Here is a 23,017-nt window from a genome sequence, read left to right on the forward strand (position 1 = left end):
AAAGAGGCAAACAATGGCTTCTTTTGTCAAGTGTGTGTGTGGGAAGTGGAGAAGGTTGGGGAGGGAGGCTGTAGAGGGGAATCTGCTTCAACTATAAAAATTGCTAGCAGGGTGTGGTACTTTACTGAATGGAAATATCCTCTATAGGATGATATCTTCTGTCTGTGACCCAGAAGAGTGAGTACTTCGGAAGAGTGGAACGTTATTCCAATCTTCGCTATTTCCTACTGCATAATTTTGTCAGTCAAGATTAACACATTTATCCAAATAACTGGTGTCTATTGAACTGAAACACACACACAAAAATGAGGCCTTCCCAGGCTTTCACCAAGCCCTTACTGAAAAATAATCGTAACGGACTGAGAAACAATGTAGAAAGTATCAGGCTCCAGAGCTTTCACCAGTTATTGTGATGGAAACAGTAAGTTACTCAAAGAAAAATTACTCAGTAATTTTCAAGAACTGCAAAAATTAAAACACATTATTTATTTGTTATTTACTAGTGATTACTCATCATGAATAAGAATTAGTTATTAGACACTTGCACTCAGTCTTATGGGCATTTTCACCTGTGAGTAGCTTCATGCATGTGCATAGTCTCATTCAACTCACTGGGACTCCCCACATGTTATGGACACGTTTAAGTACTTGCTGGACTGAGGCATTAGAGGCTTGAAAACATGAAATTGTAGGAAATGGTTAGATAAACAAATGCACAGCATTTAGCCATAATGCTGCACTGGGAGTTCACGTTCAGTGGGTTTCCAGAAGGTCCCACTCCTCAGCCAGTTCTGCTATAAGTCTGGGGTGCACCTAATCTGGTCTGATTTAGATGTTTAACTTTAGTAGATGCTGGAATATAAAGCATTTCCTCACGAATACATCACCCATTACCAAATACAGAATATGCAACATACTTAAAGTGCCATGTCTGAAAATAGGGGTTAATATAATGGCCCCCCTAGAGGAATGTGTTAGCACTGGCTATGTAAAGTTTACTAGCAGAGAGTTCTTAGGGTGTCTCTGAAGCGAGAGCAGTGGGCCCGGCATGCAAGCCCCGTGGACAAGGCACCGGAGGCCCAGCCCGCTAAGGGACAGGTTACAAAGTATGCTCAGGCACCATATTTTTCCTCCATCAGCTTAACGGACAGAGCATCATGCCCAGTTTTTAACAACTCTCTACATTTTTGGTTATTTCTGCCCTTTAAGTTGCCTTTTCCATAGACCAGTGTGAAAATCTAATGTGAAGATCATTTTTAGGAGTAGTAACGAAACACTGAAGCAAAAGTTCGGGCAAACTTTCAATAACCTTAAAACAGAGTGGGTTTTAATCACTGTTTGCAGAAACATGCTGCTGCGCTGCAGAGTAAATCTGACAATTTTCGGGCTAAACCAACTTTCGAACCCAAAGCTACAGGGAAACTAACATAGGGCTTTGCCATGAGAGTTGCAAGTTTAACACTGGAGAGGCTGTTGTGACAGTGAACGGCAAATTAGACATGAATGAGCAGTTTGATTGCTGCAGAAAGAGAGGGAGGCTTTGGGCTGCATATGCAAACGCATCTGTCACCAAAAAGAGAGGCACTGGAGAGTGAGTTTTTGTGTGTGTGTTTTTTTGAAAAAAGGGGGTGGGTGGGGGGAGAAAACCTGTATTTGTGCTGGAAATGGCCCACCTTGATTTTCATACACATTGTGAGGAGAGTGGTCACTTTGGATAAGCTATTACCAGCAGGAGAGTGAGTTTGTGTGTGTGGTTTTTGGAGGGAGGTGGGGGGGGTGAGAAAACCTGGATTTGTGCTGGAAATGGCCCACCTTGATTATCATACACATTTTAAAGAAAGTGGTCACTTTGGATGGGCTATTACCAGCAGGAGAAAAGGAGTACTTGTGGCACCTTAGAGACTAACCAATTTATTTGAGCATGAGCTTTCGTGAGCTACAGCTCACTTCATCGGATGCATGCCGTGGAAACTGCAGCAGACTTTATTTATACACAGAGAATATGAAAAAATACCTCCTCCCACCCCACTGTCCTGCTGGTAATAGCTTATCTAAAGTGATCATCAGGTGGGCCATTTCCAGCACAAATCCAGGTTTTCTCACCCTCCACCCCCCCACACAAATTCACTCTCCTGCTGGTGATAGCCCATCCAAAGTGACAACTCTTTACACAATGTGCATGATAATAAAGTTGGGCCATTTCCTGCACAAATCCAGGTTCTCTCACCCCCCTCCCAAAAACCACACACACAAACTCACTATCCTGCTGGTAATAGCTCATCCAAAGTGACCATTCTCCCTACAATGTGCATAATTAAGGTGGGCCATTTCCAGCACAAATCCAGGTTTTCTCACATCCCCCCCACCCCCATACACACACAAACTCACTCTCCTGCTGGTAATAGCTCATCCAAACTGACTACTCTCCAAGTTTAAATCCAAGTTAAACCAGAACATCTGGGGGGGGGGGGTAGGAAAAAACAAGAGGAAATAGGCTACCTTGCATAATGACTTAGCCACTCCCAGTCTCTATTGAAGCCTAAATTAACAGTATCCAATTTGCAAATGAATTCCAATTCAGCAGTTTCTCGCTGGAGTCTGGATTTGAAGTTTTTTTGTTTTAAGATAGCGACCTTCATGTCTGTGATTGCGTGACCAGAGAGATTGAAGTGTTCTCCGACTGGTTTATGAATGTTATAATTCTTGACATCTGATTTGTGTCCATTTATTCTTTTACGTAGAGACTGTCCAGTTTGACCAATGTACATGGCAGAGGGGCATTGCTGGCACATGATGGCATATATCACATTGGTGGATGTGCAGGTATACGAGCCTCTGATAGTGTGGCTGATGTTATTAGGCCCTGTGATGGTGTCCCCTGAATAGATATGTGGGCACAATTGGCAACGGGCTTAACGGGAGAGTGGGGTGGGAGGAGGTATTGTTTCATGGTCTCTGTGTATATAATGTCTTCTGCAGTTTCCACAGTATGCATCCAATGAAGTGAGCTGTAGCTCACGAAAGCTCATGCTCAAATAAATTGGTTAGTCTCTAAGGTGCCACAAGTACTCCTTTTCTTTTTGCGAATACAGACTAACACGGCTGTTACTCTGAAACTAGACTCTGGCTGAGCTATTTTAAAATGGGAGCCAAAAGTTGGGCTCCCAAGACCATATTAAAATAAGTGGACTGATTTTCAAAACTTCTACAAATGAAGTAGCTCCCCCTGACCTCAAATGAGATTTGTGGGTGCTTAGCGCTTTTGAAAAATAAGGCCACTTATTTAGGTGCTAAAATGGACTTGGGTGTTTAAAGTTAGGCATCCATGTTTTAAAATTAAGGCCTGTTTCCATATGGCTATGGTTAAGGGGTGACTCGATGACAGTCTGTAAGTACCTAATATTTGGGGAAACAAATATTTAATAATGGCCTCTTAGCAGAGAAAGATCTAACATGATCCAATAACTGGAAGTTGAAGCTAGACAAATCCAGACTGGAAATAAGGTGTACATTTTTAATGGTGAGAGTAATTAACCATTAGAACAATTTACCAAGGATCACGGTGAATTCTCCACCACTGACAATGTTTAAATCAAGATTGGGTGTTTTTCTACAAGATCTGCTCTAGGAATTATTGTGGGGAAGTTCTAGGAGATTCTGGGTTCTACAGGGGGTCAGACTCGAGAATCACAATGGTCCCTTCTGGCCTTGGAATCTATGAAAACTGAAAGGTCTTCATAGAAGAACAATAAAAATTATCAGAGGCCTGGAGAAACTGACCCGAGGAAAGATTAAAACAGCAAAAAATAGTTTGGCAAGGAAAAGACCAAGTAGGGGCATGATACCAGTCAACAGATATTTGAAGGCTGTGACAATGAAGAAGGGATAAGAACTATTTCGTTTGATGCAAGAGAGATTGATTAGGACTAAGTGGAGGAACCTATGATACAACGTATATATCAACAAAAACAATCTGACTGTGACTATCCTTATACATTTTACAGTTTTACTTTGGTAACTAGATGCTGTTATTCCAACAGTTTTTATATTTAGCTCAGGAAATACCTAGGGAGCACAGCTCCAAAGGCAGTTTGAAGGATTTGAAGGGTGCCCACTGAACTGGGCTATGGAAGAGATGGAAATAACTCTGCTTGGGACTTTAAAAATTAAACTAAGTGATATTGCAGACATGTCCTATGGGCACAAAGAATGGGTAAGATAACAGGGCTGTTTCATCTCACACCATCTGTGATTCCAAGCCTCCTAGCCAGAGCTCTCAATAGCCACAGGAGAGAATTCAGAAAGGAGCCTTGACAATGGCATGCTCCAGAGACAGTGAAACTCCTCTTACAGAGCCAAGTCCTTACTCAGGCATTTGGTAACAAATAAAAAACAAGTAAAGCCCTCAGGATCTGACCCACTGTGTCACGTCACCCCGCACCCATATCTCAGCAACCTCCAGTTTACCTTCTACTTTACCCCACACTTCCACGATGACAGCAGAGCCCCAGTCCTGCTTCTCTCACAACAACATAACACCCTCTTTGCCCCCTGCACTTGGGATGCCCATCTACTTCTCCTCCATCACGCCCTTCAATCTCCTCATTTAAATACTTCCTTCGACTACTCTCCTGACTGAGCTTCCATTCTGCGAGCGGGACTAATCCCAGCAACAAAGTGACTGGTCACTGTAAGCCTCCTCCTCTCTTTCCCCATTTCCCTACTGCTTGTCACACACACACACAGAGGCTGCATCATCACTCGTGAGAGACTGTCAGCTCTCCAGAGACCATGTCTTTCTACTTGTGAGGTACGTGTGAGGTATAGAGCTAACCTCAGGGGATGTAAAATAATGAGCAGTAATAAATACTCATGGCTGACAGGGCCATGATTCAGGAAAGCATATAATCATGAAGTCAGCAGGACTTAAGCACTTTCCTGAATCAGTGCCAGGGAGAAGAATGGTTCACTGGAGTGAGGGAACAGGATGCAGAGAGCCAGAGCCAAGGGTGCACTTCCACTGCATGCTGCAGAGCTGTGCTCCACTTTGGCAGGGAGGGGTCTTTGGAGACAGGCCAGGGAGGTGCAAGGGTAGGTACACTTAAAGTGCCCAAGCATGAAGTGTGCCAAAGAGAGGATCTGCAGCTGGAAGAAGGCTGCATGGCGCTCCCTCCCTCCACTCCTCCCAAATGGGCCAGATTCAAAAGCAATCCTGTGGAATTGTGCCTCCAACAGGGGTTGTCAAACAATCTACAGTATTAAAAGACTCTACTCTCCATCCCAGAGTAGGACCACTGTTCTAGGGAACAATATTATCTTCTGACTGACACAGTGTCCATGTCACTGTACCTCATACATACATTTGCAGATATGGGCTATTCCTAGTCAATGGATGCAGACCCTATTAAAGCAGTGGGGGAAACAAACATTCAGTAAATTATGGGGAAGATAACTGAAACCAGTGTCAATTTTAAAATACGGATTTATTTGGACAGAAGGAGGAGGGGTTTGAAGAATCTGGTGGGCAAGTAGGAAAGAAGGACTGAAGAAGTGTTAGGGCTGCCGGTTGGGTGACTGGCCTTTTCCTTTTCCGAGGAAGAATGTTCTTATATGCTGTACTCACTGTCTCCACATAGCTACGAACGAATGTACAGATACAAATCCCGTCCTTTCTCCCCCTGCTGCATTGAACATGGGGGCTTTCCAGTACAGAGGGCAGCCACATACCTGCAAATGAAACACACAGATACATGGTAGATGAGAAGGCTGGGATGTTAATACAGTCACAGAAAGGGCTTATTCATTTATGAACTCTATATTCTGTCAACAAACAACTTAATTAGGCTCTCACATCACAATACAAAACCCGTTGGGCCTTACACCTCATCAGGCCAACACAAGAAGTCAACAGGGTCAAGCAGCCTCCACCAAGAATACCCTGCTCCCTGGTCCTCCCTATGTTGTTACATATAGGCAAGAGCATCCCATTTGTCCTGATGGTGCATATAGAGAGAGGCAGTCTCCACCACCTAGGACTCATATCCCATATGAAATTTAGATCAGCATCTGCATTGGCTTTTACTTCTGGATGCAATTCCAAGTGCTGGCCTAGGAAAACCGGTGCATTATGATCTCCATGGTGCTTCAGAGAAGCAAACCTGCCAAATTCCTTGAAAAATGCAGCAGTCAATCCAATCATCAAGAAGCCAATGCTTGACCCTGCAGCTCTCCCCAGCCACCATCGTGACTCCAACCTCCTACTCCTGGACAATTTAACTGAGGAAGCAGTCACATACTGGAGCCTGCTGGTTACATCAGCCAACCTCCTAGACACCTTGCAATCTGTGTACAGACCAGAGTACAGCACAGAGACTGCCCTACTGGAACTAAAAAGATGAGCTCCTCATGGCCATAGATACAGAAAAGATCCCCCTGCTCCAGTGTTTAATTTGTAATGAAAGAGGTGCTGGAGCTCAAGCAATTTTTTCACATTAATAACTGATGCAGCAAGCCCAGAGGTGCCGGAGCTGTGACCTGCCAGACCTAGAGGTGCAGGGGCTGTGACCTGCCAGGCCCATGACCTGCCAGGCCCAGAGGTGCTGGGGCTCTGAACTGCCAAGCCCAGAGGTGCCAGGGTTCTGACTAGGGTTGCCAACCCTCACAGATTGGGCAGGAGTCTACCAGAATCGGATTCAATCTCCTGGTGGCTATTGAAAGCAATCCTGGAGATTTTAATAGGCTGCTAAAAGTCCAGTCGGCAGTGCATTGGGGCGAAGGCAGGCTCCCTACCTGTCCTGGCTCTGCATGGCTCCCAGAAGCCAGCATGTCCATCTCCTAGGCGCAGGGGCAGGTAGTGGGTCTCCGTATGCTGCCCCCATGCCTGAGCACCAACTCCACAGCTCCCATCGGCCAGAAACCGTGGCCAATGGGAGCAGTGAGGGCAGTGCCTTCAGGCAGGAGCAGCGCACAGAGCTGCATGGCTGCCCCTGAGCCTAGGAGCTGGACATGCCGGCTGCTTTCAGGAGCCGCCAGGGCAAGCATCGCCTGGTTGGAGCCCACACCCCAAAGCTGCTCCCACACCCCAATGCCTGAGCCCCCTCCTCCACCCAAACTCCCTCTCAGGGGCCGCACCCCAAATCTCGTCCCGCATCCCATCCCCGCCCCAGCCCTGAGCCCCCTCCCGCATCCTGAATCCCTCTGCGTCAGCCCAGAGCCCCCTCCTGAACCCCAAACTCCTTACCCCCAGCCGGAGTCCTCACTCCGTTCCACACCCTAGCCCCTGCCCCAGTCCGGAGCCCCCTCCTGTACCCCAAACCCCTCAGCCCCAGCCGGAGCCCTCACCATCTCTTGCACCCCAACCCTCTGCCCCAGCCCGGTGAAAGTGAGTGAGGGTGGGGGAGAACGAGCGACGGAGAGAAGGGGGATGGAGTGAGTGGGGGCAGGGCCCCAGAGAAGGGGCGGGGCAAGGATGTTCAGGTTTGTGCGATTAGCAAGTTGGCAACCCTGCTCTGACCTGCCAGGCCCAGAGGTGCCGGGGCTCTGACCTGCCAGGCCCAGAGGTGCCGGGGGCTCTGACCTGGCACAAATTAAGCATTACCCTACTCATAGTTCTGGCCCTCCCTGCAGCCTTTGACAAGTGCACCACAAGGCCCTGTGACATAGCAGGAGCAGATAGCCCAGCTCTGTTGTAGCTCCAGCCCCTATCATTCCTGTCCAGAGAGTGAGATGGGTAACTGCTCCTCCTCTCTGAAGGCCCTTGTGGAGTCACACTATCCCCGCTTCTCCTCAAAATCTCCATGAGACCACTGGGGGACCACAGGCTCCGCTGGCAACAGCATGCCAATAACACTCAACTCTCTCTCTCATTCTCAATTGATGCAACCACCACCAAGAGGTCAGAATACCTACAAGAGATCGGCTCTTGGATTAAGGAGCAGCTGGCTCAAGCTGAATCCAGGCACGACCAAAGTGATTCTGGTTGGAAAGGGGAAACGCTAGGAAACACTAATTGAGATACAAGCCCCACCTTCCACTGAAAGCCTCTCTCACAGCCTCTCTTTTTTTATGTTGAACAAAGTTCTCTCCTTGGCACCCTCCCCTAACTTCTTCCTGTGGTTGTCCCTCTTCCTACCAGAACACCAGCCAGCTGAATAACTACTTTTGGATCTGACCATCCTGATTTCAGTCCACTGTACATGAGCCAGGACTAGGTATGCAGTGAGAAAGGACGGAGACTCATGTTGTGCTGTTTTATTTATAAAGGCGGCAGGTTCTATTGCACTTGCTTCAGAACTCTGAATCTAGAGTCGAATCAGTTCTACTGTATTGCAGCAGTGGACCTTGACACAGCTTGATGTCATCAGATAATGTGCTGACCCAGCAATGTCTCAGCGTATCAGTGATTGAAGCACTTGTCTCCTCTGCACAGCCGTGCTGCTTTTTCTGCTTTGAGTCTGGCAAGGGCCCAGACAGACACCTTTGCTGCCCTTGCATGACACATAATATGAGTCATTGAACTTTTTTGTCCCACACTTGATGGTTTCCTGGGCATCTCCTCAGAGGGTGTGTTCTGACAGCTGCTGTCATATTTATTACAAAGCCAGTCTCTACCTTCACAAAATTTTTGCTCATGAAACTAGAATGCCCCTCCTGGATGGAGCGTCACTGTTCCAGCATCAATGAACAATATACTCTGAATAAATGAGAATTTATGTTATGGTTGCTAGTGCATTAACAGCCTGAGGAGAGTACATGCTTGAAACATGGAAAAATAGGGTAACGTGGCAAATTGTTCCTGAACCAGGGGTTCTGTTCCCCAGATCTAGGCTCTCATTTGCAGAGCGTTAGGACTCTAAAGCTGCTGAACTCCTATGTCTGCATTATACAAACTGAGCATCCAAGGATCAGTGCAACATGGGGTTTAGCTGGTCACATCCTTCTTCTGCTAATCATGCGCTAAAAGAGACTGGTTTCAGTGTAGCAGCCGTGTTAGTCTGTATTCGCAAAAAGAAAAGGAGGACTTGTGGCACCTTAGAGACTAAGCTTTCGTGAGCTACAGCTGTTGTGCTAGAGGTGGTGTTACCAGTGTCCCCTACTACAAACCTGCCTGTACCCCTTGGGTATGTACTTGGCATGACGAGCCTATGCCGCTGCTCACCATTGTCCATGCTACCCTGGGTACACTACTATTTTTAGCATACCAGCTCGATGACAGCTGGTGAAAGTACCTCTACACACGCTGGGAATCACAGCCCTAGCATCAAGTGTAATCATAGCCATAGACTAGGCCTGCTTTGTGCCATCTCAGGATCACAGTGGAAGAGAACTGATCTCAAATAAGGCAACTGGTAACATCTGCAGTTGAAGTACACCAGCACTCCTGCCTAGTGGCACAGACTAGCACCAATGCATCTGCGGACCTGGGTCTGTGATAGGTTTCCAATCAAAACTAACCAACAGCATGAATTCCTAGTTTCAGATCCTGAATGCTCATAATGAAGCACTCATTAAAAATATAAAGGCTAAAAATTATAGAAGTTTGGTGAATAATTTCAAATTACAAATAAAGTTGAGAAAATCTGAACCTGTTTATGGACAATTAGTGAACAGAAAAACAGGCAAAGGATCAGTTCCTGATCTCACACCAGTCTAATCCTGGTATAAACCCATTTATTCCAACAGTTAGTCCGGATTTGCACCAGCATGTGAGGTCAGAATTTAGCTCTATATGCCCTGGACAAATTATTTGCAACCGTGCTGTATGTAACAGTTGTGACTGTGTTCTCTGTTAAACTCCTTTGCATTTCTAAGGGGTCTGCCTGTTGGCCAGGGAAGCTGCCATTTTGTGAGTCAGATTTGACTCAGCGTATATCAGAGGTGACACACTTCGTCCTTCTTCCATGGAGACTTTAATTGTGTTCATTCTTGTTTTGTTGTTTCCTTAATCTAACAAAAGTGATTCAAACTGTAAGTACATTTGCTCATTGTGAACAGAAAAATATAAAACTGCAACTAGAATTGAGCAAATAGTTGAGAAATTTAATTAATGTTTCACTGTTTCCCAAACTGTGAGTGACCCAGTGAATGGTTACATTTACCTTGGCAATTTTCCCCATTTCATAAATGTTTGCTTTCTCATCTTCAAACTCTGTAAAGGATGCTTCGATCCTGGCAATGGTCTCCTCATGATTGTTGCAGACACTTGGAAGCCCTTTGGGGAAGTAGAAACGTGGAATGTTTATGGAGACAGGGGCATTGATAATGACTTTATTCACAGTCACAAGAGGTCGTGGGCTGATTGCTGATTTCAAAGGGGTTGGGGATGGAGTCCCAGGCTTCTTCTCTTGTTTATTTTGAACCTGAAAAGATAATGCAAGGAATAAATACTTTTCCTACCATATAAATTTTTTTAAAAAAAAGAGGGGGTGTGTGGACCCTCCTGTTCCAAATGCACAAGACATTGACGAGCATCAAAAATACTTAGTAATTCAGGTGTGTGTATTACATGATACAAAAGTCCCATGTTAAAATTATTATTAAGGTTGCAAAGTCAAACATCCAAAAGCTAGGAAATGCAAGATTAAAGCTGTCTGTACAACCTTAGCTCCGTCCATCAGTATATGTGCATTATGATACAAATTTCAATCACATATTACTTTTTCCACAGGACCTCTGCCTCATTCAGTGCACACGATGGTTGGTGTTCAGGGAGTGAAGCCCCCTGTTCAATATTTCTTTTCATCCTCATCATTCAGTGTGTGGCCTCCATGCCTTGTTAACTGCACAGCAGCCAACTCTTGCACTGAACGAGTTGTTGCACTTTTTTTTTAATTTCTTCATGGAAATAGAAGCTTATTTCTATGGGGTTCATCACTACAGTTCCTGAGGGCCTGAATTCACCCTCACAACAGCCACAACAGCAAGGCAGTATTATTATCCCCTTTTCCAGATAGAAGAACTGAGGCCCAAAGAGATTAAAGCCAAGATTTGCAAGAGTGTCTCAAAATTCTGGGAGCCTTAGTGACTGGGTGCCTAAAACTGAGATGCCCAAGACCTGATTTTTCAGAGATGATGAGCACTGGCAGCTGCCATGGACTTCAATTGGAATTGTGAGCCGTTAGCACTTTCGAAAATTGTTCTCAAGGAGAGCACCCAGGAGAGAAGGAGCACAAAATTAGTAGTCACATCTGAAAAGTCTGGCTTAAGGTCCCAGTTCAGAAAAGTATTTCTTTGTAGGAAAGGCATTTAAGCAGATAGCTAAGGACAAGACTTGAGCAGGTGCTTAAGTGCTTTCCTGAATCTGGGCCTAGGTTATTTGCGTAACACCAAACAGGAAATCTGTGGCAGAACCAGAGATAGAAGCTGGTAGTCCTGTGTCCCAGTCCACAAGAGCATCCTTTCTCCCCCTGTAGACCCCTGCCTCATTCACTATGCAATCTCATTCCATTCACCATTCTGCCTATAATGGATGTACAGTTGCTAGGGAGGCACACTAGGCCATCCCTTTAATGAACCTCTGTAGTCTTTTAGTTCTGTTCACTTTAATATTTTTTGGAGAAAAGTAATGAAAATTATAAGCCTGAGCATATTCTAATTTTAAGTACTTTTGAAATAACTAAATTATGAGGTTGTAAATTTAGAATTTTTTTAAAAACTTTTTTTTTAAAAGACATTACATGGGGATCTTTGTTCTGGGGCTTTTTTGAACACTTTAAATGTGAAATAGAAAATAGTCATCAAAACTACACACTGATAAATAATACCTTATTTTTGTTGGAAAAAAACAAAGTTATTAACAATTAACTAGCTTACTCAACTAGTTTACAGTAACACAGCAGAAAAAGAGGGCTGATGAGCCCACCTGTGATGTCAACATTCCCCTGGCACCGAACACTTTCTTGTCCAGTCTCCTAACTACAGAACCAAAGGGTGGCCATTTTTCCTGGGAGACACCTGGCTTCAGTTCCATTGTGAACAATGGAAAATAGCAAGACAACTTTATTAGGGACAGTGTCATTGCCACATGCAACATCAGAGAAAGTTTCATGGAGGCTAATTGGATAACCATATGTTATTTTTTAAAAATAAACTTTAAGCTTCCTGTCTATGTTTTTTCAATGTCTTTATTTGAAACATTTGTAAAAGACAAGGAACTTCAAACAAAAAACACTTTGTGTAAATCAGTTAAGGTTGCCAAGAGACAACAATGCCAAAGTCAAAACCACAAAACCCAAGAAATATAGAATAAAGCTGTGTGCACACATCCATTACCTTCTTCCACATTCCCACCCAAAAATATGCTCATAGTCAAATCCTCTAGCAAATCAGCCCTACTGAACAATAGTCACCAAGCTGACACCAAAACAACCTTAACTTTGCCCTCTGAGGAATGCATAAAAAACACAGTGCAAGTCTGTCTCATGGGTAGGATACATAGTAGCCCACAAATCAAAGATCACACATCCATACTGCTAAAAATATGTAGCCAAAAGAACCCATGTCATAACCATAGGGGTAGCCTAAATTCCTCCTTACCTGTAAGGGGTTAAGAAGCTCAAGTAACCTGGTTGGCACCTGACCAAAGGAACCAATGGGGACAGAAGATACTTTCAAATCTTGTAGGGGGAGGTTTTGTTTTGGGTTCTTTGTTTCTGTGGTCATTCGCTCTTGGGACTAAGAGGGACCGGACATCAATTCATGTTCTCCAAATATTCCTGAACAAGTCTCTCATATTTCAAACTTGTAAGTAACAGGCAGGCAAGGCATAGTAGTTTACCTTTGTTTTCTCAACTTGTGAATTTTCCCTTTGCTAGAGGGAGGTTTGTCCCTGTTTTGTTGCAACTTTGAAACTAAGGCTAGAGGGGGTTCCTCTGTGCTCTTTGAATTTTCTGCTACTCTGTAAGGTTAACTACCAGCCTAAATTTACAGAGGTGATTCTTTTACCTTTTTCTCTTTGAATAAAATCCTGATTTTTCCATTGTTCCAAGACCCAGGGGTTTGGGTCTTTGATCATTTTGTAACCAATTGGTTAGGATATTATTCTCAAGCCTCCCTAGGAAAGGGGGTGTATAGGCTTGGGGGAATATTTTGGGGGAATAGGACTCCAAGTGGCCCTTTCCCTGATTGTTTGTTAAATCACTTGGTGATGGTAGCGATCCCAAGGCAAGAAGGGAGTCTGTGCCTTGGGGAAGTTTTAACCTAACCTTGTAAGAATAAGCTTAGGGGGTCTTTCATGCGGGTCCCCACATCTGTACCCCAGAGTTCAGAGTGGGGAAGGAACCCTGACAACCCATGATGGGAAAAAAATACTAGCATCATTATACTATTGTTCACAATTCTAGTATTACACAGACATTTGTTGTAAGAGGTGTCAATGTTCCTAAGAAGAAACACCACCAGGCTCAGCTCTCCTTGACATAGGGCCTGTGGGCTCAATCCTTTCCCGACAGCAGGGTTCTAGAATAGGGCAGGTGGCCCTGGGAAGATCGAACTCAATGAGAGGAGGAAGCAGAAGGCCTTTTTTGTATGGCGGAGGGAGATGAAGACAATACCCTTCCAGGCAGGAACCTTCTGTGCTAATATACCTCCTTGCCCTCCGGCAACTACTGCTGCCCAAGGGCAGTCACCTCACTTAGAGTTTGGGAACCTCTTCCTTCTGGAAGCCATCCCAGTACCCTGAAGTGATGTACGCAGGCTCTCTTCCTGTCCTGTCCATCTGCTGCCCTTCTATGGCTCTTCCTCCTCCTCTGCACCCAGGTATCAGGAGGTATGATGGGAGTAAGTCATATTTATTTACTCTTCCGTGGTTTCACTTAAGGTATTTTTTTTAAAGGAGCTGGTAAGTAAATGTTCAAATAGTTTTGGTTACTGTTTGCTAAAATTATTCCAAATATTTAAAAAAAAATTTTATGAAGAAGGAACCTTGTTTAATCTAATTAAATAGAAGCAGAATTTATGGGTGGCTAATGAGGTAGTCATTCGTCTTTGCTGCTTTTGGTATTTTCTAGGAACATGGAGCCTTTTTCCTAACACATTTTAAACACTTTAACTTGCCAGGAAATTATTTTTAAAAAGTGAAAGCAATGCAATTGCTGGAGCCTCTCTGATTGCAATTTTCCATTCAGTTTGCTGGCACACTGTTCTGTCTGTCCCACAGGGTCCTGTAAAGCTAGCCTCTCAGAGATGGTAGGGGGCAGGGGAGGATTTCTTATCTGCTAACTCTCTCTTCACTTTTCCCCCTGTAAGCAGAGAGGACTTCTTCCCTCCACAGGATTCCCTCTCATCACAGAGTGGGAATGTGTGCGTACATGTATGCTTGCTAACCACAGCATAGTAACACACAAGCTCTATATGGGACTGGATTAGACCCAAGAGCTCAAAGGCCAGGTTCCTGAGCCTCTCCAATTCTCTTCTCCGCCCTCACAACACAGACGCAGCAGGAGACCTGCGCCAGCTTTCAGTAACTTCCAATTCACTCAGTACCAGTTTTCAAAGGTGAGGCAGCATGGTTAGTGAATCAGGCCTTAGATCTGGACCCAGGACACCTGGAAAGGGGTTCTGGAACAATTTGTACAGTGGGGGTGCTGAGAGCCGTTTAAACAAACTGTAAACCCTGTATATAATGGAAACCACTTCAAGCCAGGGGGTGTGGCAGCAGCCCTACTTCTAGTACTCATCCACCTGGATTCTACTCCCAGCTCTGCACTGACCTGCTGGGTGACCTCAGGCAAGCCATTCCCCTCCCTGAGTCTCTGGTTCCCCTGATCTGTCTTTCCTATCTGGGGAGAGTTTTTCTGGAAGCACCAGTCTCCTCCTATATGTCGGTACAGTGCTCAGTGCAATGGGAAATCTCAGCAGGGGCCTCTAACATGCTACATTAGTGCAAATAATCATAACTGAAACAGAGGCTATGACAATCCCAACATTGCCAACTCTTGTGATTTTATTGTGAGCCTCGCAATAACTGATATTTTACGTAAAACATTTAAGTAAGTAGGAAAATAAGTAGGTATTTTACTTATTTATTTTAACATGACTCCAGCTCCTGGAGTCATGTTACTATATGCAAATTTCAGCTTCCACTGAAAAAAAGAAGTGACATTTCTAGCCCTCATGGCTGTGGAGAAATATAGAAAAACACGATCCATGTGCCCACAATGGCCCAGAAACCAGAAAGGTAAGAAAAAGAACCCAAAGCAAATTACTTGTTTTAAAGGGGTCTGACTCTTCTTTTTAACATTTGGGGTTTGTGATACTGCTTTCTATCCAGCCCCAGCCCCCATAACCACAGGACCAAAGATATCACTTCCATCAGGAACAAGATTTCTCTAGGGAGCCGAAACATTCCTGACTCAACCCAGAACGCTCTGGTCCTGGACCATCACAACACAGGGTTGCCCCCTTCTCTTCTCTCCCCTACTCTCCATTATAGGCATAGACTCACATCATCCACAAAATTCCTTTACACAGCATGGTGGCACAAGACTTCATCAACTCTGCCCTCCCACACAAACAGCCCTGGCCTCTGGGCAATCTACTCACTCCCCAGCTATCTGGTGCATCACAACCTCACTGGCACAGAGAGCAAGGCCTTCTACAACCTCCATATTGCCAGCTCCAAGTATTCAAAAGTGGTGAATAAGAAAATTGGCTTAAAAGTAGGGCTGTCAATTAATCAGAGTTAACTCATGTGATTAACTCAAAAAATTAATCATGATTAAAAAATTATTCACAATTAAATACAAAGTGATATTTATTAAATATTTTGGATGTTCAACATTTTCAAATATATTAATTTCAATTACAACACAGAATACACAGTAGAGTGCTCACTTTATAGCATTTTCATTACAAATATTTGCACTGTAAAAATGGCAAACAAGAAATATTATTTTTCAATTCACCTCATACAAGAACTGTACGCAATCTCTTTATCATGAAAGTGCAACTTACAAATGTAGATTTTTTGTTAAATAACTGCACTCAAAAATAAAACAATGTTAAACTTTAGAGCCTACAAGTCCACTCAGTCCTACTTCTTGTTCAGCCAGTCACTAAGACTAACATGTTTGTTTACATTTATGGGAGATAATGCTGCCTGCTTCTTATTTACAACGTCACCAGAAAATGAGAACAGGCATTCGCATGGCACTTTTGTAGCCGGCATTGCAAGGTATTTACATGCCAGACATGCTAAACATTAGTACGCCCCTTCACATTTCGGCCACCATTCCAGAGGACATGCTTCCATGCTGATGATGCTCTTTAAAAAAATAATGCATTAATTAAATTTGTGGCTGAACTCTGTGGGGGAGAACTATATATCTCCTGCTCTGTTTTACCCACATTCTGCCATATATTTCATGTTACAGCAGTCTTGGATGATGACCCAACGCGTGTTGTTCATTTTAAGAACGCTTTCACTGCAGATTTGACAAAACACAAAGAAGGTACCAATGTGAGATTTCTAAAGATAGCTACATCACTCGACCCCAGGTTTAAGAATCTGAAGTTCCTTCCAAAATCTCAGGGGGATGCGGTGTGGAGCATGCTTTCAGAAGTCTTAAAAGAGCAACACTCAGATGCGGAAACTACAGAACCTGAACCATCAAAAAAGAAAATCAACCTGCAGGTGGCATCTCACTCAGATGATGAAAATGAACATGTGTCGGTCCGCACTGCTTTGAATCGTTATCGAGCAGAAGCTGTTATCATCCTTTGGAATGATGGCTGAAGCGTGAAGGGACATATGAATCTTAAGTGCATCTGGCACATAAATATCTTGCAATGCCAGCTACAACAATGCCATGCGAATGCCTGTTCTCACTTTCAGGTGATATTGTAAACAAGAAGTGGGTAGCATTATCTCCTGCAAATGTAAACAAACTTGTTTATCTGAGTGATTAGCTGGACAAGAAGTAGGACTGAGTGGACTTGTAGACTAACGTTTTACATTGTTTTATTTTTTAATTCAGTAAATTTTTGTACTTCTATATTTGTAAGTTCAACTTTCATGATAAAGAGATTGCACTACAGTACTTGTATTAGATTAACTGAAAAATACTATTTCTTTTGTTTTTTATGGTGCAAAGATTTGTAATAAATAAATATAAAGTGAGCACTGTACACTTTGTATTCTGTGTTGTAACTGAAATCAATATATTTGAAAATATAGAAAATTTCAAAAACTATTTAAATAAATGGTATTCTATTATTGTTTCACAGCAATAAATTTTTTAATTGCTTGACAGCCTACTTAGAAGTAATGAGATTTAAAAATTATACATGTTGGGTTCTCTTCTTTGCCTTCTGTCTTCTCAGCTTTCGTACACAATCACTTCACCTTTTCAAGCTTCTTCCAAAACCATGAGGGCTAGAAACTGAACCTTTTTTTTAAAATGAAAGCTGAGATTTTCGTGTAATCTATTGTAGTGAGCAGCTGAGACATGTCTCTCGGTGGTGCCTTAGAAATGGCTGAGAGACTCTGGACTTTGGAGTTTGATCAGTCCTGCAGTTTGAAGTCTCAGAGTGGTTAATGGTTCCCTGGTAGTGAGGGGTGGGGCTGAGCTGATCTAAGCAGGGAGACTTGATGTAAAAAGTCACTTGCCAGGCAAGCTTGAGAGCCATGAACAGAGGCAGCTAACAGGGAAGTTTCAGAGGGGGTCTGGAGCGGGAGCAAGAGAGGCTTTCCTTTCAGGTTCAGGTCTATGTGCAATTTCAAGGTGACCAGCAACGGAACAGTGGGGGTGACCTGTGATGGATGCGCCATGTTTTCTTTTCTGCCTGAAGCCAGAAGGGACTTCTGTGCATAAAGTACAAGTTTAGTGGCTGTGCTGGAGGGAAAGATTCTTGGATTGGAGAGTCAAGAAGAGACGCTCCTGAGAATCAGAGACACTGAGGTGTTCCTAGACAGCCAGGCTCAGGAAATATTGGCCCCCACAGGTTTAAGAAAGAATGGAGCTGACCACCAAAATGTCACAGAGAGAAGAAGTCAGAGAGGAGACCTGGCAGTTTATAACCAGGGGAAAGAGGTCATGGCAACATTCTACAAAGCTGGAAACAGAGGAGGATGGACAGGGTGTGGCTGTCAGAGAGAAGTAGTCCAGGAGGAATTTCACACAGCTAGAATTTTCCAATCGATACCAAGTCTTCAACATGGAAATTGTGGAAGACACCTCTCAAGATCCAGCTGGTCCAAGGGAACAGAGAGATGTATGGGACATATATGTAGATCGCAGCTCGGCCCAACCTATATGAAAAACAGGCTTGCCCGTACAGAATTCTCCAACAGTCTAAGGAAGACAAACAATCCTTGTTTGGGATTCAGGACTCAGAAGAATCTAAAACATTCTGCAAAGGACAAGCGGACAACAGGACAGTGTGCTGCCATCCCAATGCCAAGACAAAAGCCGTCACTCCAAGATTGGATAGGCTTTGGAAATTAAGAGGTAAGGATCAACTGGTGATGGTTCATATTGGCACTAATGACACTGCCTTTCAGGCTATCTCACAGAGAATAGGGAATTTAGAAGCGTGCTAAAGAAGAATGTCCAACGAATCTTCTCTAGGATTCTTCCTGTTATGCAAGCAAAGGAAGACAGAAGGCAGAAGATTCTGGAAGTGAACCTCTGGCTAGGTAACTGGTTTAGGGTGGAAGGTTTTGGTTTTGTGGAACATTGCTCCACCTTCTAAGCAGTACAGTTTTGATGCTTTCCATGTGAGCAGAATCTCCTTGGGAACTAGCTAGCTAGGGTAGTCAGAAGGGCATTAAACCAATAACAAAGGGGGAAGAATAAAGACAGAATATGTGAGCACTAATTTAGCCCAGAATAAAGATTCTGAAAGCAAAAATTAATCAAGGAACCAAAGGACATGAGGAGAAGAAATTCTTTAATTGCCTGTATACCAATGTTAGGTTCCTGGGTAACAAACAAGGAATTGGAATTGCTCATTCATGAGCATAAATTTGACTTCACTGGTATTATTGAAACCTGGTGGGATGATTTGCACAATTGGAATGTTAAAATCTATTGTCATAATCTAGGAAAGATCAAGAAGGCAAAGAGGGAGCGGCTCTCTACATCAAAACTGACATTACCTGTTTCCAAGTGTCTGATAACTCAGAAGAAAATGACCCTGAATGCTTATGGATCAATGTCCTAACAGATAAAGCATAACATGGGGCATTAGTTGGTGTCTGCTACATACCACCGAACCACACTATGAAACAGGATGAGAGGTTCCTACACACCTATCTACAATGTGTAGGGGAAAAAAGCTGTTTGATCTTACAGGACTTCAATCTGAGTGACACGTGCTGAAGGTCTCCTGCTGCTAGTACTAAAACATCCTTGGAATTTCAAAAATTATAGATAATAATTTCCTAACTCAAAACCAGGGGGGATTCCAATATTAGACCTAGTCTTAACAGATAAAGAGGAACTGATCATAGAACTAAAAATGATTGGTAGCTTCGGTAAAAGTGATCATGACTTGATTACATTTATAATGTGCAAACAGAACTAAGTCCAGATCAGTAATACACACACACACACTTGTAGTCTGGGAGCCACCTCCTGAGCACGCCCTTGGGGCCGGAGGTCACTCTGCACTGGCCTACCTCGGTTTCCCTCTCTGTGAGGTAACAATGAGTTCACTTTAAAAGCCCACAAAGAGAAGCCAAACACTCTATTCTACATCAATATCTCCCTCTCTAGTGGAGACTTCTAGAAAAGTGTTTGAACAACAGTTTACATGCTCTTACTTCAGAGCCCAGGCAAAACTTTAAAAGTCCCAAAACAAAAAGTCTCCAGCAGCAGCTCCTTCTGTAAGGCCTCAGGCTTGCTCAGTCTCTCCCAGATGGAGAGCTTTGTAATTCCTTCTTTCTATTTCTTCAAAGTCTCTCTTAGACCTTCCTGCCTAGAAAGCTCTGTAGTCCCCTCTTTCTCCAGTTGGAACTCCCAGCTGCTCTTTAATAGGGGAATCACCTGATCCCTCTCAGGTGTGTCTACTTAGTAACCAGGGTTAGCTGACTCCAGACCTCTAGGCCATAAAGGTGGAAGCCACATGGTCACGGTGCTTTGAAAAGGGCCAGTTTCAAAAAGCTGAAAACAACTATGAGCCAAATCAGCTAGCAGGAAGTATATAATCAGAAAAATATGAATGATAATTGGGAATTGTTTAAGAATACCTTACACTAAATACCCAAAAAGCCACAATCCCACAATGGAGGAAGAAAGCCAAACCGGCAGCTATAAAAAAAATTAAAAATTAAATATAAAAAATGGAAGAAAGGGCAAGTTGATAGCAATGAATATAATTCAGAAGCTAGGAATTGTAGAAAATTGATAAGGGAAGCCAAGGGACACAAGGAGAACTCTATGGCGAGCAGAGTTAAGGTCAATAAGGAGTTATTTAAGGATATTAGAAACAAAATGAATCCTGACAACGATACTGGTCCAATAAATGGTAGAATTATTAATAACAATGCAGGAAAGGCAGAAGTGTTCAATAAATATTTCTGTTCTATAGTGTGTGTGTACGGAGGAGAATGATATAGTTATATCATATAATAACAAGCTTTCCATTCCACTAGTATCTTAAGAGGTTGTTAAACTGCAGTTACTAAAGTTAGATATTTTTTAAGTTAGCAAGTCTGGATAATTTGCATCCAAGAGTTTTAAAAGAGCTGGCTAAGGAGCTTTCTGGACTATTAATGTTGTTTTTTAATAGATCTTGGAACTCTGGGAAAGTTCCAGAAGACTGCAAGAAAGCTAGTGTTGTGCCAATATTTGAAAAGCGTAAATGGGATGACATACATAGTTACAGACCTGTCAGTATTGCACAGTCCCCTGGCAAGATAATGGAGAAACTGATACGGAACTCTATTAATACAGAATTAAAGAAGGGTAATATAATTAATATCAATCAGCACGGGTTTATGGAAAATATATCCTGTCAAGCTAACTTGATTTCTTTTTTTGATGAGATTTCAAGTTTGGTTGATAAAAGTAACAGTGTAGATGTAATATACTTAAGTCTTCTGTAAGGCATTTGAATTGGTACTGCACAACATTTTGATTAAAAAACCAAAGCAATATTAAATTAACACGGCACATATTAAAAGCTGTCTAACTGATAGGTTTTAAAAGGTAATTGTAAATGAGGAATCATTATCAAGTGGATATGTTTCTAGTGTGATCCCTCATGGATTTGTTCTTGGCACTACACTACACTACTTACCATTTTTATCTATGACCTGGAAGAAAACAAAATCATCACTGAGAACGACACAACAATGGGGGAGCGGTAAATAATGAAAAGGATAGGTCATTTACACAGAGCGATCTGGATCACTTGGTAAGCTGAGCACAAGCAAACAATACGCATTTTAATACAGCTAAATGTGTACATCTAAGAACAAGGAATATAGGCCATACTTACATGATGGAGAACTTTATCCTGGAAAGCAGTAATGCTGAGAGAGATTTGGAGGTCATAGTGGATAATCAGCTGAACATAAACTCCCCGATCAATGTTGTACCCAAAAGGGTTAATGCGATCCTTGGATGTATAAACAGGGGAATCTCGAGTAGCAGTAGAGGGGATAATTTTACGTCTGCATTTGGAACTGATGCGACCACTGCTGTAATAGTGTGTCCACAATTTAAGAAGGAGGATAAAAATTGGAGAGGGTTCAGAAAAGAGTCAAGAGAATGACTAAAAGATTAGAAAACATGCCTTTTGGTGATAGACTCAAGGAGCTCAATCTATTTATCTTAACAAAGAGATGGGGTTCAGTCTATATAAGATTACAGTCTACAAGTACATACATGGGGAACAAATATTTGATAATCGGCTCTTCAATCTAGCAGAGAAAGGAATAACATGATCCAATGGCTGGAGGTTGAAGCTAGACATATTCACACTGGAAATAAGATGTAAACTTTAAATAGTGAAAGTAATTAACCATTAGAACAATTTACAAAGGACAATTTTTAAATCAAGATTGAATGTTTTTCTAAAAGATATGCCATAGGAATTATTTCAGGGAAGTTCTCTGTCCTGTGTTATACAGGAGATCAGAATAGATGATCACAGTGGTCCCTTCTGGCCTTGGGATATATGAGTCTCAATCTTCCTTTATCCCACTGCTGCTGTGGTAGCACAGCATCCTGACTCACTGGTGAAGCCATAGACCAATTCCCCAGGCCACAGCCCTAGTAACCAGATAACTCATGAAACAAGAGACACCAAGCTAGGTTACTTCACCTCTCACAGGTATCACGACACATAAAAATGCCACATTTTGCATTTGCAACACAAAATTAAATGTGTAATTTGCTAATCAGCCCTCCAAAAATCATTCTTTTTCCTGAAGTCAGAAAGGATCTTAGGACAGAAACGAATTACATATAGATCCTTAGATTTTGAGGCCAGAAGGGGTCTCCTGCATAGCACAGGCCACACAACTTCACTGAGGTTTCTCTGCATCAAACCCATACATTCCAGTTGAGCAAGAGCATGGTCCTTAGAAAGAGACATATAATCTCAATTTAAATATTTCCCGTGACAGAGAATCCACCACATCCTAGGAAAGTTATTCCCAGTGGTCAATTACCCTATTAAAAATATCAACCTTATTTCGAGGCTGAATTTGTCTAGCTTCAGCTTCCAGCCTTTGGAATCTTGGATTTTGTTCTGGCCTTGTCTGCAAAATTAAAGAGCTTTCTGCTATCAGAATTCTTCTTCCATGTAGGGACTTGTAGACCATGACCTAGTTGCCTCTTAGCCATCTCTTGAATAAACTAAGTAGATTGAGTGTCTTTAGTCTCTCACTGTCAGGCTGGTTTTCCAGACCTTGAATCATTTGTAGCTCTTCTCCAAACCCTCTACAATTTTTCAACATCTTTGAAGTGAGGACACCTCAACATCTTTTTTGAAGTGAGGACACCTGGAGTGGACACAGTACCCCAGGAATGATCTCACTAAGGCCATATGCAATGGTAAACACCTCCCT

At 43.0% G+C, this 23,017-nt stretch overlaps 1 protein-coding gene across 4 annotated transcripts in view; it reads right to left on the reverse strand.

The window, feature by feature from the left end:
• PPP2R3A (protein phosphatase 2 regulatory subunit B''alpha) overlaps positions 1-23,017 on the reverse strand; it is a 148,161-nt gene that overhangs the window by 68,632 nt on the left and 56,512 nt on the right. For 3 of the 4 annotated variants that reach the window (XM_073360239.1, XM_073360237.1, XM_073360238.1), the window contains exons 3-4: positions 10,098-10,358; positions 5,624-5,727 (exon numbers count right to left, since the gene is read on the reverse strand). In XM_073360239.1, coding sequence (XP_073216340.1) covers positions 5,624-5,727; positions 10,098-10,358 — 365 coding nt within the window. The remainder of the gene's footprint in view (positions 1-5,623; positions 5,728-10,097; positions 10,359-23,017) is intronic. The other variant, XM_073360240.1, reaches the window with a different exon arrangement.

Source organism: Lepidochelys kempii, chromosome 9 (genome assembly GCF_965140285.1).
Source record: "Lepidochelys kempii isolate rLepKem1 chromosome 9, rLepKem1.hap1, whole genome shotgun sequence".
Lineage (NCBI taxonomy): Eukaryota > Metazoa > Chordata > Testudines > Cheloniidae > Lepidochelys > Lepidochelys kempii.